The 13,343-nt window shown below is 47.2% G+C and overlaps 1 protein-coding gene across 1 annotated transcript in view; it reads right to left on the bottom strand.

Annotated features, from left to right (window-relative positions):
• The window catches only part of LOC141077948 (T-cell leukemia homeobox protein 3-like), a 128,042-nt gene that overhangs the window by 35,868 nt on the left and 78,831 nt on the right, over positions 1–13,343 (bottom strand). Inside the window, exon 2 of the mRNA XM_073564731.1 lies at positions 6,639–6,873. Within this exon, the coding sequence (XP_073420832.1) occupies positions 6,639–6,873 (235 nt within the window). The remainder of the gene's footprint in view (positions 1–6,638; positions 6,874–13,343) is intronic.

Here is a 13,343-nt window from a genome sequence, read left to right as displayed (position 1 = left end):
AGCATTTGCAATCTTTACCTCTCCCTGCTCCTCCGCTGTGTAATCTGGGCCATCAAATCCATAATGTGCCTGACACCGTCTGAGCCTGCCTCCTGAGACATATATTTTGAATGTGTACGCTATCCATACATGTTATCCGGGGATACGGTACCCTTTCTAACCTTTGTGCAATGACATGCAATCCATACTGGGCCTAACACCGTCTGAGCCTGCCTCATGCTGTATAGACATATATTTTGAATGTGTACGCTATCCATACATGTTATCCAGGGATACGGTACCCTTTCTAACCTTTGTGCAATGACGTGCAATCCATACTGGGCCTAACACCGTCTGAGCCTGCCTCATGCTGTATAGACATATATTTTGAATGTGTACGCTATCCATACATGTTATCCGGGGATACGGTACCCTTTCTAACCTTTGTGCAATGACGTGCAATCCATACTGGGCCTAACACCGTCTGAGCCTGCCTCATGCTGTATAGACATATATTTTGAATGTGTACGCTATCCATACATGTTATCCGGGGATACGGTACCCCTTCTAACCTTTGTGCAATGACGTGCAATCCATACTGGGCCTAACACCGTCTGAGCCTGCCTCATGCTGTATAGACATAAATTTTGAATGTGTACGCTATCCATACATGTTATCCGGGGATACGGTACCCTTTCTAACCTTTGTGCAATGACGTGCAATCCATACTGGGCCTAACACCGTCTGAGCCTGCCTCATGCTGTATAGACATATATTTTGAATGTGTACGCTATCCATACATGTTATCCGGGGATACGGTACCCTTTCTAACCTTTGTGCAATGACGTGCAATCCATACTGGGCCTAACACCGTCTGAGCGTGCCTCATGCTGTATAGACATATATTTTGTATGTGTACGCTATCCATACATGTTATCCAGGGATACGGTACCCTTTCTAACCTTTGTGCAATGACGTGCAATCCATACTGGGCCTAACACCGTCTGAGCCTGCCTCATGCTGTATAGACATATACAGTGGGGCAAAAAAGTATTTAGTCAGTCAGCAATAGTGCAAGTTCCACCACTTAAAAAGATGAGAGGCGTCTGTAATTTACATCATAGGTAGACCTCAACTATGGGAGACAAACTGAGAAAAAAAAATCCAGAAAATCACATTGTCTGTTTTTTTTTTCATTTTATTTGCATATTATGGTGGAAAATAAGTATTTAGTCAGAAACAAAATTTCATCTCAATACTTTGTGATATATCCTTTGTTGGCAATGACAGAGGTCAAACGTTTTCTGTAAGTCTTCACAAGGTTGCCACACACTGTTGTTGGTATGTTGGCCCATTCCTCCATGCAGATCTCCTCTAGAGCAGTGATGTTTTTGGCTTTTCGCTTGGCAACACGGACTTTCAACTCCCTCCAAAGGTTTTCTATAGGGTTGAGATCTGGAGACTGGCTAGGCCACTCCAGGACCTTGAAATGCTTCTTACGAAGCCACTCCTTCGTTGCCCTGGCGGTGTGCTTTGGATCATTGCCATGTTGAAAGACCCAGCCACGTTTCATCTTCAATGCCCTTGCTGATGGAAGGAGGTTTGCACTCAAAATCTCACGATACATGGCCCCATTCATTCTTTCATGTACCCGGATCAGTCGTCCTGGCCCCTTTGCAGAGAAACAGCCCCAAAGCATGATGTTTCCACCACCATGCTTTACAGTAGGTATGGCGTTTGATGGATGCAACTCAGTATTCTTTTTCCTCCAAACACGACAAGTTGTGTTTCTACCAAACATCAGACCATCAGACCATAGGACATTCTCCCAAAACTCCTCTGGATCATCCAAATGCTCTCTAGCAAACTTCAGACGGGCCCGGACATGTACAGGCTTAAGCAGTGGGACACGTCTGGCACTGCAGGATCTGAGTCCATGGTGGCGTAGTGTGTTACTTATGGTAGGCCTTGTTACATTGGTCCCAGCTCTCTGCAGTTCATTCACTAGGTCCCCCCGCGTGGTTCGGGGATTTTTGCTCACCGTTCTTGTGATCATTCTGACCCCACGGGGTGGGATTTTGCGTGGAGCACCAGATCGAGGGAGATTATCAGTGGTCTTGTATGTCTTCCATTTTCTAATTATTGCTCCCACAGTTGATTTCTTCACTCCAAACTGGTTGGCTATTGCAGATTCAGTCTTCCCAGCCTGGTGCAGGGCTACAATTTTGTTTCTGGTGTCCTTTGACAGCTCTTTGGTCTTCACCATAGTGGAGTTTGGAGTCAGACTGTTTGAGGGTGTGCACAGGTGTCTTTTTATACTGATAACAAGTTTAAACAGGTGCCATTACTACAGGTAATGAGTGGAGGAAAGAGGAGACTCTTAAAGAAGAAGTTACAGGTCTGTGAGAGCCAGAAATCTTGTTTGCTTGTTTCTGACCAAATACTTATTTTCCACCATAATATGCAAATAAAATGAAAAAAAAAACAGACAATGTGATTTTCTGGATTTTTTTTTCTCAGTTTGTCTCCCATAGTTGAGGTCTACCTATGATGTAAATTACAGACGCCTCTCATCTTTTTAAGTGGTGGAACTTGCACTATTGCTGACTGACTAAATACTTTTTTGCCCCACTGTATTTTGAATGTGTACGCTATCCATACATGTTATCCGGGGATACGGTACCCCTTCTAACCTTTGTGCAATGACGTGCAATCCATACTGGGCCTAACACCGTCTGAGCCTGCCTCATGCTGTATAGACATATATTTTGAATGTGTACGCTATCCATACATGTTATCCGGGGATACGGTACCCCTTCTAACCTTTGTGCAATCACGTGCAATCCATACTGGGCCTAACACCGTCTGAGCCTGCCTCATGCTGTATAGACATATATTTTGAATGTGTACGCTATCCATACATGTTATCCGGGGATACGGTACCCCTTCTAACCTTTGTGTAATGACGTGCAATCCATACTGGGCCTAACACCGTCTGAGCCTGCCTCATGCTGTATAGACATATATTTTGAATGTGTACGCTATCCATACATGTTATCCGGGGATACGGTACCCCTTCTAACCTTTGTGCAATGACGTGCAATCCATACTGAGCCTAACACCGTCTGAGCCTGCCTCATGCTGTATAGACATATATTTTGAATATGTACGCTATCCATACATGTTATCCGGGGATACGGTACCCTTCTAACCTTTGTGCAATGACGTGCAATCCATACTGGGCCTAACACCGTCTGAGCCTGCCTCATGCTGTATAGACATATATTTTGAATGTGTACGCTATCCATACATGTTATCCGGGGATACGGTACCCCTTCTAACCTTTGTGCAATGACGTGCAATCCATACTGGGCCTAACACCGTCTGAGCCTGCCTCATGCTGTATAGACATATATTTTGAATGTGTACGCTATCCATACATGTTATCCGGGGATACGGTACCCCTTCTAACCTTTGTGCAATGACGTGCAATCCATACTGGGCCTAACACCGTCTGAGCCTACCTCATGCTGTATAGACATATATTTTGAATGTGTACGCTATCCATACATGTTATCCATGGATACGGTACCCTTTCTAACCTTTGTGCAATGACGTGCAATCCATACTGGGCCTAACACCGTCTGAGCCTGCCTCATGCTGTATAGACATATATTTTGAATGTGTACGCTATCCATACATGTTATCCGGGGATACGGTACCCCTTCTAACCTTTGTGCAATGACGTGCAATCCATACTGGGCCTAACACGTCTGAGCCTGCCTCATGCTGTATAGACATATATTTTGAATGTGTACGCTATCCATACATGTTATCCGGGGATACGGTACCCCTTCTAACCTTTGTGCAATGACGTGCAATCCATACTGGGCCTAACACCGTCTGAGCCTGCCTCATGCTGTATAGACATATATTTTGAATGTGTACGCTATCCATACATGTTATCCAGGGATACGGTACCCTTTCTAACCTTTGTGCAATGACGTGCAATCCATACTGGGCCTAACACCGTCTGAGCCTGCCTCATGCTGTATAGACATATATTTTGAATGTGTACGCTATCCATACATGTTATCCAGGGATACGGTACCCCTTCTAACCTTTGTGCAATGACGTGCAATCCATACTGGGCCTAACACCGTCTGAGCCTGCCTCATGCTGTATAGACATATATTTTGAATGTGTACGCTATCCATACATGTTATCCGGGGATACGGTACCCCTTCTAACCTTTGTGCAATGACGTGCAATCCATACTGGGCCTAACACCGTCTGAGCCTGCCTCATGCTGTATAGACATATATTTTGAATGTGTACGCTATCCATACATGTTATCCGGGGATACTGTACCCCTTCTAACCTTTGTGCAATGACGTGCAATCCATACTGGGCCTAACACCGTCTGAGCCTGCCTCATGCTGTATAGACATATATTTTGAATGTGTACACTATCCATACATGTTATCCGGGGATACGGTACCCCTTCTAACCTTTGTGCAATGACGTGTAATCCATACTGGGCCTAACACCGTCTGAGCCTGCCTCATGCTGTATAGACATATATTTTGAATGTGTACGCTATCCATTCATGTTATCCAGGGATACGGTAACCTTTCTAACCTTTGTGCAATGACATGCAATCCATACTGGGCCTAACACCGTCTGAGCCTGCCTCATGCTGTATAGACATATATTTTGAATGTGTACGCTATCCATACATGTTATCTGGGGATACGGTACCCTTTCTAACCTTTGTGCAATGAAGTGCAATCCATACTGGGCCTAACACCGTCTGAGCCTGCCTCATGCTGTATAGACATATATTTTGAATGTGTACGCTATCCATACATGTTATCCGGGGATACGGTACCCCTTCTAACCTTTGTGCAATGACGTGCAATCCATACTGGGCCTAACACCGTCTGAGCCTGCCTCCTGAGACATATATTTTGAATGTGTACGCTATCCATACATGTTATCCAGGGATACGGTACCCTTTCTAACCTTTGTGCAATCACGTGCAATCCATACTGGGCGTGAGAACGGCTGGCGAGCTGTTAAGCAAGCTACAGCACCTGTCCAGACAAGTACAGAGATTCCCTAGCGAGGAGACTTATTTGATTGTTTTCTATGTTGGGACAGCAATTTTTGGGGAGCACTATACTCTGGAGAATGATAGATGGGGCCCACCATACACTGGAACATTCCAAAGGTGGACATCAGACACTGGAGCAGCATTTACAGGGCCCATTATACACTAGAGCAGTAGAAATGGGGCCCATTATGTTTGGAGCATTATTTGGGCCCATAAGACAGTGGAGCTTCATCCATGGGGACCAACATATACTGTAGCATTATGTGGAGCTCATCATATACTGTTTCAAACATTATATGGGACCAATGATTCTGTATGGAGAAATAGATGGGCCTCGTCATGAAATGTAAAAAGTGAGGTATTTTTCATTGTACTATACCGCTATTTCTCTGCCGTATCGGAGCATGATGAGTTGTGGTATGTGTTAAAGGGGCGCTCTTTCGCCCAGGGCACATGAAAACCTGCAGCCAGCCCTCCCCCCCCACAAATTTAGCCAAATAACCCCCATTTTTCAGTGCGTAACTTGTATTATGAAGTTAATTAAGGTTGACAAGCTTAAGTAAGAAGAATTGATGCTTTTGGCATTCAAATGGGCACTGTAGGTGTGTTTCCTGTCCTCCTCTCACTGCCGACTTTTATTCCCCATTGACTTACATTGGGTTTCGTGTTTCGGGACGACCCCGACTTTTCCCTATAATCGGACGATCTTGCTCGACCCGACTTTTGGAAAAGTCGGGTTTCACGAAACGAAACGCGACCCTAAAAAAGCAAAAGTCGCTCAACTCTAGTCATTGCGTCAGCTGTTTCACATGCTGATTAGTGGAGGAATTGGCCGGAGGCCCCTCCTCCACCAGTGCAGTCAGTGGCGCCTATGGAGACAGTGAGCGAGTACGGTGCGGCCCGTGGACTGCAGTTTTCCAGCCACTCCGCTGTCCCGGTCAGCGGGCCGGACTGAGACAGTCAGAGGGCCAGATGTGGTCTGCGGGCCGCACTTTGCCCAGGTCTGCTATAGAGTCTTTACACACAGAGTGATCTATCTCACATGTCAAAGCAACCTGGGCTTCCATAACCCCTCAGCAGTGCCACAGGCTGATCACCTCCATGCCACGCCGCATTGATGCAGTAATTGATGCAGAAGGAGCCAGACCAAGTACTGAGTGCATTTACTGAACAGACATTTCAGGAGGACGACATTCCGGATTTTACAATCATTTTTCAGGCTGGTGTTATAAAGTATTCTAATTTCCTGAGATAATGACTTTTGGGTTCTCATTGGCTGTAAGCCATAATCATCAACAGTACCGGAAATAAACCCGTGAGATAGATCACTCTGTGTGTGATGACTCTATAGGATAGAGGAGGGGCACTTTTTGGTGATATTCTCATTTTGTGAGCAGCCCCTGTCTGCTGCTTGCCATCCCGGTGACGCCACTAGACGGCTCGGTGTAGTAGGTACCACCACATAAAGATGTGTCAATATGTCCTACAGTGAGAGGTCATCAATAATGGTGGCTCCATGTCCCGTACCCTCCTGTCCTCTCACCTCCACTTTGTCCTGCGGTTTTGGAACCAGGTTTTGACTTGCGAGTCGCTCATATGCAGCGATTTGGCCAGAGTCGCTCTTTCGGCAGATGCCAGGTACTTCTGTCGGTGGAATCTCTTCTCCAGCTCACAGATCTGGAGTCGGCTGAATGAAGTTCGGGGTTTCTTCCTTTTTGGGGGCGTACGGTTCTGATATGGATGGCCGATCCTCCGAGACGAGAAGGCCGGGAGCGTAGCTGAAATAAGAAAACAAGTATGATGTAAGGTCTCATTAACCCTCTACCGTCTACCATCATTATCATACGTCCACTCGGCCATGGAAGAGTTGATCCACCCCCTCCACGTGAATCCCATCGGACGATCTGTACACGAAGCATTAAACCATTCCTCTACGCTCCCATCACCTTCATTCACTGCTATAAATAATGATGTCAAACGTTCTAAGTAGAGATTTCAGCAATCTACAGATGGAAGAACGGAAAGATCTGACACTCCGACGATTCACTATAGAATAGTATTCCACTGGAAGAGAGAAGTCACAATGTAATATATTCCATGCTGCCACTGCTTCTAGTAAGAGTCTTATTCACCTCAATGATGGATGCACAGCTGCACAGCTCAGTACATATTGTAGCAGTGCTACTCACTGAGGAGCGAGATGAGGTATCACAGGAATCATTTCTATTGAAAAGTCTGGCTGATTTAGTTCAGTTCTCATAAATAACATTACATCATAGCAAAACTCAAACACAGCCCTTGTCCGACACAAAGTGGAACATAAACCGTCCATACAATAGTGCGGGTTCACTTCAGTGAGAGTCCAGCTTCCTAGTCCATTTACAAAGGCACACAATCCTGGAGGTCTGCACACCTTCACACACAGATGTGAGAGACAAACACCTCATTTTACAATGTGAATGAAGCGCCCCACCAGGGCCTAGCGGGATACTCTGTACAGGGCCCGTTGATCTCAATGGGAGTTGTCACGGAAGCTGTGACCCGGCCCGTGGCCCTGGGGCATCATGGCAAAAAGGGGGTGAATGAACAATGAAATAAAGTTTATGAATAGTTTGTGACGCCACCTGTGGTGTTCGGCAAGCGAGGTGTTAGGCCAATGCTGCATACAGATCCTCTGGGACTGGTGGTGGGTTGCAGCCAAGATGGTGAAGCTCCCCACAGGTGGAGCTGTAGTCCCAGGACAGTGTAGATGTAGCAATGGAGGAGAGGCACAGGCGGTGTAGAGGCCGGTGCCCAGATGTAGTAGTGCGGGGTGTAGTGATGCGGGAATAAGTGGAGGACACCAGGGCATGTAGTTCCAAAGCTTTACTCACAGTCTGCCGTTCACACAGATGCCTGCCTCAAGGCCGTGTCCTCCGGGTCCTCCTCCGGGTCCTGGGCTCAGTCAACCTCCAGGCAAGATAGGACGCTCCCTTCCAACACTCCGCCAACATCTGCCTTTCTGAACGTCTCCTCTATAGCGCCTTTAAATGAAGTACTCCTAGTACTGAGTTACACTGGAGTTCCTCCTGACAGATGTTCCCAAGAACTCTACTTGTACGGCAGACAGCTGAAGCCTGCTTCGGGGACTCTCTACTCCTGAGTCCTGGCTCTCTATCCGTGTTGCTGTTGTGCCCCAAGTCTTAGATGGGAGTAGTGCATTTACAGCCCACTACTCCACTGGTGTCTGCTGCAGAACCATAAGTGTCCATACAACCTCGGGGACCGGGCCCCGGCCTTGTGCTTAGAACTTCTAGGCAGGGTTCTTCCTCTAACCCACATCCTCTGTGTTCCCTTTTTAGTCCTTCATTCCGTACTAATCTCTCTCCTATGGAAGCTCAGGCTTCAGTCCAATGTCCTTCTCCTTCTTTCCTGTGCCAGCTGGCTCAGATCACTGAGGCAGCTGCAGCACTCCTTCCTCCATCCCTCTTCCAGGGATCCTCACTCCTCTCCGAGTGACTCTCTCTCTCCCACTCACTGACTGACTGCCTGACTGAACCTTCCCGCTCTTTATGTATTCTAAACTCCACCCACCTCCCAGCACGTTTCGTGTTCCAAGCAGGGAACCACCAAAGGTGCTCTGCTACTCTCTAAGCAAGGAGCCGCACTGTGGCTTTGCTGAACTACTCTATTGTGTGGGGTGCAGGTGATGGAGCGTGGTCAGGAGTTCCCACCTTACCTGGATGGTGGGGCACCACACCTCAGGAGGAGGTGCAGTACCTCTGTGGTGACTGAAGCCTCAGGGGCGCCACATGAACACCACCCAGGAGTGGAGATATGGTGAACAGCTGTCCCGCCCTAACTCTTTAGATGCTCACATTAAAACCTAGCCCTATCATGTCCAATTAACCCCTCTTAGTACTATGTATACTAGAGCATTACTCCAGGTTTACATAACAGAGGACATTCACTTCTGTTATACCTATGTCCCATCCATTATATATCCGGCAGCCACATTACAATACATATAATGTCCCTTCATGAAGCCATGAAGTATTTCACTCCACCTTAGTGCTGGATCCACAGCTCCATAGCTCAGTACTGATGTATAAAGTCCTACATGCTGACAATACTTCTAATATGTGTTTTATTCCATCCCAATGCTCAATGCACAGCTCCATAGCTCAGTACTGATATATAACGTCATCCATGCTGGCAACACTTTTATTAAGTGACTTGTTCTACCTCAGAGCTGGATGCACAGCTCCATAGCTCAGTACTGATATATAACGTCATCCATGCTGGCAACACTTTTATTAAGTGACTTGTTCTACCTCAGAGCTGGATGCACAGCTCCATAGCTCAATACTGATATATAATGTCCTCCATGCTGCTATCAGATCTGGTAAGTGTTTCATCGCATCTCAGTACTGGATGCACAGCTATAGTGTTCTGAATTGCTGATTAATATCTTGCATGCTGCTGTTGCTTCTGAACATGTGTTGCAAAGAGACAAGCAAGTAGGAATCCCTCCTGTGATTTCCATATGGGAGAAATCATATCAGGTAGTCTAAACTTAGAGAATTAGTAAGAGAGGAAAATTGGTGAAAAATGCATTATGCTAATCATGTTATGGTCATAAATAGTGTACCTATTTACATGAGAAATGTGGAATGACGAGATGGTAAGGGATGTGAGAGGAAGGGATGCTATATCAAAGGAAGAGATGGGATGTGGGAGGACGAGACAGGACAGAATGAGAGAGCAAGTGATGCAATATCAAAGGAAGAGATGGGATGTGGGAGGACGAGACAGGACAGGATGTGAGAGGAAGTGATGCTATGTCAAAGGAAGAGATGGGATGTGGGAGGACGAGACAGGACGGGATGTGAGAGGATGGGAGGCTATGTGAAAGGAAGAGATGGGATGTGGGAGGACGTGACAGGATGGGATGTGAGAGGAAGGGATGCTATATCAAAGGAAGAGATGGGATGTGGGAGGACGAGACAGGACAGAATGAGAGAGCAAGTGATGCAATATCAAAGGAAGAGACGGGATGTGGGAGGACGAGACAGGACAGAATGAGAGAGCAAGTGATGCAATATCAAAGGAAGAGATGGGATGTGGGAGGACGAGATAGGACAGGATGTGAGAGGAAGTGATGCTATGTCAAAGGAAGAGATGGGATGTGGGAGGACGAGACAGGACGGGATGTGAGAGGATGGAAGGCTATGTGAAAGGAAGAGATGGGATGTGGGAGGACGACACAGGACGAGATGTGAGAGGATGGGAGGCTATGTGAAAGGAAGAGATGGGATGTGGGAGGACGACACAGGACGAGATGTGAGAGGATGGGAGGCTATGTGAAAGGAAGAGATGGGATGTGGGAGGACGTGACAGGATGGGATGTGAGAGGAAGGGATGCTATATCAAAGGAAGAGATGGGATGTGGGAGGACGAGACAGGACAGAATGAGAGAGCAAGTGATGCAATATCAAAGGAAGAGATGGGATGTGGGAGGACGAGATAGGACAGGATGTGAGAGGAAGGGATGCTATGTCAAAGGAAGAGACGGGATGTGGGAGGATGAGACAGGACAGGATGTGTGAAGAAGTGATGCTATGTCAAAGGAAGAGATGGGATGTGGGAGGACGAGATAGGACAGGATGTGTGAAGAAGTGATGCTATGTCAAAGGAAGAGATTGGATGTGGGAGGACGACACAGGACGGGATGTGAGAGGAAGTGATGCTATGTCAAAGGAAGAGACGGGTTGTGGGATGATGAGACAGGACAGGATGTGTGAAGAAGTGATGCTATGTCAAAGGAAGAGACGGGTTGTGGGATGATGAGACAGGACAGGATGTGTGAAGAAGTGATGCTATGTCAAAGGAAGAGATTGGATGTGGGAGGATGACACAGGACGGGATGTGAGAGGAAGTGATGCTATGTCAAAGGGAGCGATGGGATATGGGAGGACGTGACAGGATGGGATGTGAGAGGATGGGAGGCTATGTCAGAGGAACAGATGTGATGTGGGAGGATGAGAGAGGACAGAATGTGAGAGGAAGTGATGCTATGTCAAAGGAAGAGACGGGATGTGGGAGGACGAGACAGGACAGGATGTGAGAGAAAGTGATGCTATGTCAAAGGAAGAGATGGGATGTGGGAGGACGAGACAGGACAGAATGAGAGAGAAAGTGATGCTATGTCAAAGGAAGAGACGGGATGTGGGAGGACGAGACAGGACAGGATGTGTGAAGAAGTGATGCTATGTCAAAGGAAGAGATGGGATGTGGGAGGACGAGACAGGACGGGATGTGAGAGGATGGAAGGCTATGTGAAAGGAAGAGATGGGATGTGGGAGGACGACACAGGACGAGATGTGAGAGGATGGGAGGCTATGTGAAAGGAAGAGATGGGATGTGGGAGGACGTGACAGGATGGGATGTGAGAGGAAGGGATGCTATATCAAAGGAAGAGATGGGATGTGGGAGGACGAGACAGGACAGAATGAGAGAGCAAGTGATGCAATATCAAAGGAAGAGATGGGATGTGGGAGGACGAGATAGGACAGGATGTGAGAGGAAGGGATGCTATGTCAAAGGAAGAGATTGGATGTGGGAGGACGACACAGGATGGGATGTGAGAGGAAGTGATGCTATGTCAAAGGAAGAGACGGGTTGTGGGATGATGAGACAGGACAGGATGTGTGAAGAAGTGATGCTATGTCAAAGGAAGAGACGGGTTGTGGGATGATGAGACAGGACAGGATGTGTGAAGAAGTGATGCTATGTCAAAGGAAGAGATTGGATGTGGGAGGATGACACAGGACGGGATGTGAGAGGAAGTGATGCTATGTCAAAGGGAGCGATGGGATATGGGAGGACGTGACAGGATGGGATGTGAGAGGATGGGAGGCTATGTCAGAGGAACAGATGTGATGTGGGAGGATGAGAGAGGACAGAATGTGAGAGGAAGTGATGCTATGTCAAAGGAAGAGACGGGATGTGGGAGGACGAGACAGGACAGGATGTGAGAGAAAGTGATGCTATGTCAAAGGAAGAGATGGGATGTGGGAGGACGAGACAGGACAGAATGAGAGAGAAAGTGATGCTATGTCAAAGGAAGAGACGGGATGTGGGAGGACGAGACAGGACAGGATGTGTGAAGAAGTGATGCTATGTGAAAGGAAGAGATGGGATGTGGGAAGACGTGACAGGATGGGATGTGAGAGGATGGGAGGCTATGTCAGAGGAACAGATGTGATGTGGGAGGATGAGAGAGGACAGAATGTGAGAGGAAGTGATGCTATGTCAAAGGAAGAGACGGGATGTGGGAGGACGAGACAGGACAGGATGTGAGAGAAAGTGATGCTATGTCAAAGGAAGAGATGGGATGTGGGAGGACGAGACAGGACAGAATGAGAGAGAAAGTGATGCTATGTCAAAGGAAGAGACGGGATGTGGGAGGACGAGACAGGACAGGATGTGTGAAGAAGTGATGCTATGTGAAAGGAAGAGATGGGATGTGGGAGGACGACACAGGATGGGATGTGAGAGGAAGGGATGCTATATCAAAGGAAGAGATGGGATGTGGGAGGACGAGACAGGACAGGATGTGAGAGGAAGTGATGCTATGTGAAAGGAAGAGATGGGATGTGGGATGATGAGACAGGACAGGATGTGAGAGGAAGGGATGCTATATCAAAGGAAGAGATGGGTTGTTGGATGATGAGACAGGACAGGATGTGTGAAGAAGTGATGCTATGTCAAAGGAAGAGACGGGTTGTGGGATGATGAGACAGGACAGGATGTGTGAAGAAGTGATGCTATGTCAAAGGAAGTGATGGGATATGGGAGGACGTGACAGGACGGGATGTGAGAGGATGGGAGGCTATGTCAGATGAAGAGATGTGATGTGGGAGGATGAGAGAGGACAGGATGTGAGAGGAAGTGATGCTATGTCAAAGGAAGAGACTTGATGTGGGAAAATGAGAGAGGACGTGATGTGAGTGGATAGGATGCTATGTCAAAGGAACCGAAGGGAAGCGGGAGGACGTGACAGTATGGGATGTGAGAGGTCAGAACGCTACAGTGGGGAAAAAAGTATTTAGTCAGCCACCAATTGTGCAAGTGCTCCCACTTATAAAAATGAGAGCGACCTGTAATTGACATCATAGGTAGAGACCACAACTATGAGAGTCACAATGAGAAAACAAATCCAGAAAATCACCTTGTCTGATTTGGCAAGTGTCGCCATGTCTGTCAT

This window comes from Dendrobates tinctorius, unplaced genomic scaffold (genome assembly GCF_039654945.1).
Source record: "Dendrobates tinctorius isolate UK_male_01 unplaced genomic scaffold, ASM3965494v1 ptg000483l, whole genome shotgun sequence".
Taxonomy (NCBI): Eukaryota; Metazoa; Chordata; class Amphibia; order Anura; family Dendrobatidae; genus Dendrobates; species Dendrobates tinctorius.
The sequence above is the reverse complement of the archived record's forward strand: the minus strand, read 5'-3'. Positions and strand labels throughout refer to the sequence as shown.